Source organism: Octopus bimaculoides, chromosome 17 (assembly GCF_001194135.2).
Source record: "Octopus bimaculoides isolate UCB-OBI-ISO-001 chromosome 17, ASM119413v2, whole genome shotgun sequence".
NCBI lineage: Eukaryota > Metazoa > Mollusca > Cephalopoda > Octopoda > Octopodidae > Octopus > Octopus bimaculoides.
In genome coordinates, this window is record NC_068997.1 from 36,486,096 (window position 1) to 36,491,829 (window position 5,734).

The 5,734-nt window shown below is 41.1% G+C and overlaps 1 protein-coding gene across 1 annotated transcript in view; it reads right to left on the reverse strand.

Moving 5' to 3' along the window:
• Positions 1-5,734, reverse strand: part of LOC106877076 (uncharacterized) — a 262,423-nt gene that overhangs the window by 154,226 nt on the left and 102,463 nt on the right. The window contains exons 11-12 of the mRNA XM_052973794.1: positions 2,216-2,369; positions 873-1,008 (exon numbers count right to left, since the gene is read on the reverse strand). Of these exons, the coding sequence (XP_052829754.1) occupies positions 873-1,008; positions 2,216-2,369 (290 nt within the window). The remainder of the gene's footprint in view (positions 1-872; positions 1,009-2,215; positions 2,370-5,734) is intronic.

Sequence of the window (5,734 nt, forward strand, 5' to 3'; positions counted from 1 at the left end):
TTGTGCCTGTGACATGTGTAAGGATTTTCGAGCGAGATCGTTGCCAGTGCCTCTGGACTGGCTCTTGTGCGGGTGGCACATAAAATACACCATTTTGAGCGTGGCCATTGCTAGTACCGCCTGACTGGCCTTCGTGCGGGTGACACGTAAAAGCACCCACTACACTCTCTGAGTGGTTGGTGTTAGGAAGGGCATCCAGCTGTAGAAACTCTGCCAAATCAGATTGGAGCCTGGTGTAGCCATCTGGTTTCACCAGTTCTCAGTCAAATCGTCCAACCCATGGAAAGTGGACGTTAAACGATGATGATGATGATGATGATGATGATTCTAAAATTACTACATCTTTAACCATGGCTATTGCAGTTAAATTTACTCTATAGTTATTCACTTTAACAACATACTTTCTTGGTTTTCAACTCGTACTACTGTATGTTATGGAATTGCAACAGTAACTTAACATTAATCTACTGGTTGAAAAACTGACAGTTGTATTCTGTTTTTATATCATGTGCATTGTAAATTAAATATCATGAAATATATAATTAAATATGTATTACCATTGGAAACAATGAGAACACTGCATATTGAAACTGTTCCATTCGCCAACAATGGAGAGTCATCTTTTGAGTACAGTTTGGAAAGAATAGCTTCACTAGAATGAGTAGTCTTAGACAGAGGGTATGAAAATAAATCTTCATTTGTTGCCTCTATAACTCAAACTACTGACTTGACTATTACTACTCAACTTCACAGAACAGTGGCAATGGGGAAATGACACTAAAATAATGGAATACCTCATTCTATGAGTGATAACGCAATTGCAAAACATTTACCTCATTCTATGAGTGATAAGAGAGTTGTTGAGCACTTACCTCATTCCTTAAAGTGATCTTTTTAAGTCGATGTAAAAAGAGTAGCAAAGATGGGTGAATGTCATTGAAACTAGCAGCAAGACATTTGGACTGTTGTACACCATCCTTTAAGGGTAGAATAATCTTTGTAACCCAACTATTAAGAAACGAAAAAAATTAAAGTAATGACTGAGAGATTTTTTAATAAATATTAAAAAAACAAAACAATATATCATGCAGATGCTCCGCATTGCATCATTAGTGATGTTGCTGGGTCCTCAGTGGGTTTCAGGTCTTTCAACATCAGATTCACTCACCCAGTTGACGCAGCCAGGACTGATCAAGTCCCAGCTTGCATCCCTATAGCAGCACTGGCCTGCCCTCTTTATCCAAAGTCACCTAGTGGCTGTCTCTGTGGATTCTATGATGAAATTTAGAGCCTTCCTTTTTGCAGCAGCATAGGAAATTCAGAATATTTTATTGTATACTATGTTGATGTATCTAATATAGGTTTCAAATTTTGGTACAAGGCCAGCAATTTTTAGGGGAGGAACTATATTGACCCCAGGGTTCAAATGGTATTTATTTCATCAACCCCAAAAGGAGGAAAGGCAAAGCTGATTTCAATAGAATAATAACTCAGAACGTAAAGAGAGTTGAAATGCAGCTAAGCATTTTGTATGGTGTGCCAGATCACCAGCTTAGTTGTTGTATTGAATATTGTTGAATAATTTCAGTCAGCATGGCTAAAAAACAGATCATGGTGCAGCGATATGTTTTGAATGATTAGACATGATTACAAAGGTCATGAACATGAAATATTTCCTGCTTCAATTAGGTACGGGACCATGCTGAACACTAAATGTGGTGATGATGTAAAGCATAAAGTGTCAGAATATCATCATCATCATCATCGTTTAACGTCCGCTTTCCATGCTAGCATGGGCTGGACGATTTGACTGAGGACTGGTGAACCAGGTGGTTACACCAGGCTCCAATCTGATTTGGCAGAGTTTCTACAGCTGGATGCCCTTCCTAACGCCAACCACTCTGAGTGGTTGGCGTTAGGAAGGGCATCCAGCTGTAGAAGTATATATATATATTATTAGGATTGAATAAAGAGAATTTACTGAGCCAGCTGTTTCAAGAATCATTTTGAGAAGACAGTTAACAGATATCAATATCACAGATGACAATCCTACAATTGTTTATGACTTAATATTTGCCTACATAAGTTGAAGGAAGATGAACCATTAGTTCGTTTTACACAAGGAAACAGTTGGGTCAAGATTGATGAAACTGTAAAATATTAATAAAGGGGAAAATACACATGTCAGTAAAAAAACTTTTTTAATGAAACTAACTTATCTTCTGGATGAGAGCAGCTATCAATCCAGTGAGGGAGGATGTAGCCTGTTGGACCACTGTTCACGTCAAAATAAATGCGATACTTGTTGGAGTGGATTTCAGGACGATCTGTTATTCTAAATACAGACTTGAATCCAATTCCCTTTTGACCTAGCAAGAACAGAAAACATTCAATATAAAGTATAAAAATAAGACATTCACAGAAAATCTTGGATGAATGTTGATTATTGTCATGGAATAAACTTAGCTAATCAATATGAAAAGACCTATGGCAAGATTCAACTGAAAAATAAGAATAAATCTATAGCTTCAATACAGAGGATCTACAGATACCAACATGTGTGTGTAGTTGGTTTTCATTGACTTAAAACTTTAATGGTTACTCAAGTAGTGAGGGAACACCTTTATTGTGGTATGTCTTTGTGGTAGCATATTCAGTTTTAAGATTTAGGGTTTAATACACCATTGTTTTAACATGTACTTTTCCATGCTTGCATGACGGTTACAACTATTATGTGATGCCAAAGCAAGAAGACAATAACATATACACACCAGCCCTAATTCTCGAAAATTTCACCGGTCTCTCTCACTCTCTCAGTTTTGTTAACCACTCGCTTTCCCATGTTGGTTGTTAATTAGTAGCTCACTTTGTCTGTGGCTATGCCACATTGGCTTTAGCTAGGAAATAGGCCAGCCAGTGTTTTGCCATTGGATGTGTGCCCCCCCCCACCCGCCACCTATACCAGAAGTCTTTCTCTTCTAACCTTTACCAGATGTCTTTCTCCTGAGTACCTCTAATGGTTTACTATGCAGAATGCTTCCCCTCCACCTCTATCCCTATCTAGTGTGTATTTCCTGTTGAACATAGTAATTATGAAGCGAATATAATGAAGGTGAAGTGTATGCAGATTAAAGCCTATTTGTATCTTTACAAGATCTGCCAAACGTACATGTGAGGTTTCTTTTCAGAGGCATAATGCTGCTGTCCCCCATCCCAGGATCTTGTCAGCCCACACCTTCCACACCCTCAGAGTTGGCACACTTAATGTTGGCATATTGAAAGTAGGTTTGGTGAGAGTGTTGAGATGCTTGAATGGAGACGTATAGATTTGTGCTGCATTCAAGAAGTAGGGTGGAGAGGAAGTTCTGCTAGGTTCCTCACAGGCAAAGAATATAAGTATCTGAGTAGGGAACACTGATGGGGTTGAGGGTGTTGGTATTCTTCTTGCAGAGAAATGGGTTGATAAGGTAATCAAGGTAGTCAGAGTCTGTGATAGAATACTTAAGCTTAGACTAGTGCTGCAACATAAACCAGCAACCATTATCTAGGCCTATGCTCCTCAGCCAGGGCTACCTGATGAACAGAAAGATGGATTTTTATGACACCCTCTTGCAGACTACCTCGTTGATGAATAATAGGGACCTTCTCTTTATGGCTGGCAACTTCAACGGGCATGTTTGACAACATCCAGGGAGCCTTCATGATGTGCATGGTGGCAACGGATTTGGTTCCTGCAATGAGGAGGGAAAGGGGCTGCTGGAGTTCTGTGATGCAAATGACCTACTCACCTGCCAGTCTGGTGGGTACACTAGTCAGATTGACTACATTCTCACCAGGAAACGAGAAAGATGGTTACTTATAAATGCACCCCACAACAGTGGTTAGTAGTTAGCAACATCAGGGTCAGGGCTAAATTGCTGCCCAGAAGACGACCAGCATGAAAAAGAAGGGTCTGGAAGCTTAAGCATCCTCTAAGTGAACAGAGATTAAAAGACATATTACTTGAAACTTTTGACGAAAAAGAAGAGGATATAGCATCATACATTGTGGAAGACAACTGGAGGTTCCTACAGGCCAACCTGTAGAGGACTAGTGACTGTGCAAAGTCCCCTCTCGACCTAAGGTAACATGGTGTGGAGCAATGTAGTTGACAGGGCCATTAGGGAAAAGAAACAGGCATGGAAGGACTGAAAGTGTGGTGTTAACAGGGAGCTGTATCAGATCTCCAGAAGTGAAGCTAAGAGACATGTTAGCCAGAGGGGAAGCAGATGAGAAAAAAAATTTGCCACTGTTCTGCGTCATGAGGACCAAAGACTTGAAGTGTTTCAGAGGAATTCAAGACAGGCTGCCCCTGGGAGATCCTCTATGCTGATGATCTTGCTCTAATAGCGGAGTCATAACCAAAACTAGAGAAGTTTCAGGTGTGGAAGCAAGGTCTAGAATCAAAGGGCCTTAGAGTTAACCTGGCAAGAACCAAAGTCTCAGTAAGTAGGAAGATGGACAAATCACAAATACCTTCAGCTAGATGGCAGTGAAACATGGGCTGTGACTGCTGAGGACATGCATAGGCTTGAAAGAAATGAATCTGGTATGCTCCGCTGCATGTGTAATGTCAGTATGCATACACAACAGAGTGTAAATGCCCTGAGAGAAAAGTTGGACATAATACGCATGAGATGTGATGTGCAAAAGAGACAATTGTACTGGTAAGGTCAACAGTGGAGGGAACCTGTGGCAGAGGTAAACCCAGGAAAACATGGGATGAGGTGGTGAAGCATGACCTTTGAACATCGGGTCTCACAGAAGCAATGACAAGTGACCGAGACCTTTGGAGATCGTAGTTGTGGTCGATGCCAGTGTCGCATAAGTGGCCCATTTAAAAGCACCCTTTAATCATTGGGCAATATGCCGTGCTTATGAAGACCTGTCGAACAGAGTGAAATTGTAGTCATGGCCAATGTCAGTGTCCCCTGACTGGCTCCCATGCTGGTGGCATGTAAAAAAACACCCACTACACTCTCAGAGTGGTTGGCATTAGGAACAGTATCCAGTCGTAGCAAACTTGTCAAATCAGATTGGTGCCTGGTACAGCCTCCTGGCTTGCCAGTCCTGAGTCAAATTGTCCAACCCAAGCCAGCATGGAAAGCGGACGTTAAACGACGATAACAATGAGGACACATAAATATTGAACAATGAGAGTAAGTACTTAACACCACATTGGTTTCATGTTAAGGAAGCCCTGAATAAATATCTAGCCTATCACATGGTATGTCAGTGTTCATCTCCAAAATAGGTATGAACACCAATGTTCCATGGGATAGGCCCGATAATTGCAAAGAGCTTCCTTAAAATGAAACCAATAGTAGCCTTAATCCACAAATAAAGTGTGTGTGTGTGTGTGTGTGTGTGTGTATATACACACACACAATGGGTTTTCAGTTTCCATAGTTCTCCAGGCTATCACAGAGGAATTCAAGACAGGATGCCCCTAGGAGCTCCTCTATGCTGATGACCTTGCACTAATTGCTGAGTCACTATCACAATTATAGGAGAAGTTTCAGGTATGGAAGCAAGGACTAGAATCGAAGGGCCTTAGAGTCAACCTAGCTAAAACCAAAGTCCTCATAAGTAGGAAGGCGGACAAAACACAAACCCCTTCAGGTAGATGGCCCTGCTCGATCTGTAGAAAAGGAGTGGGAAGTAACTCTATAAGATGCACCCAGTGCAAGCTATG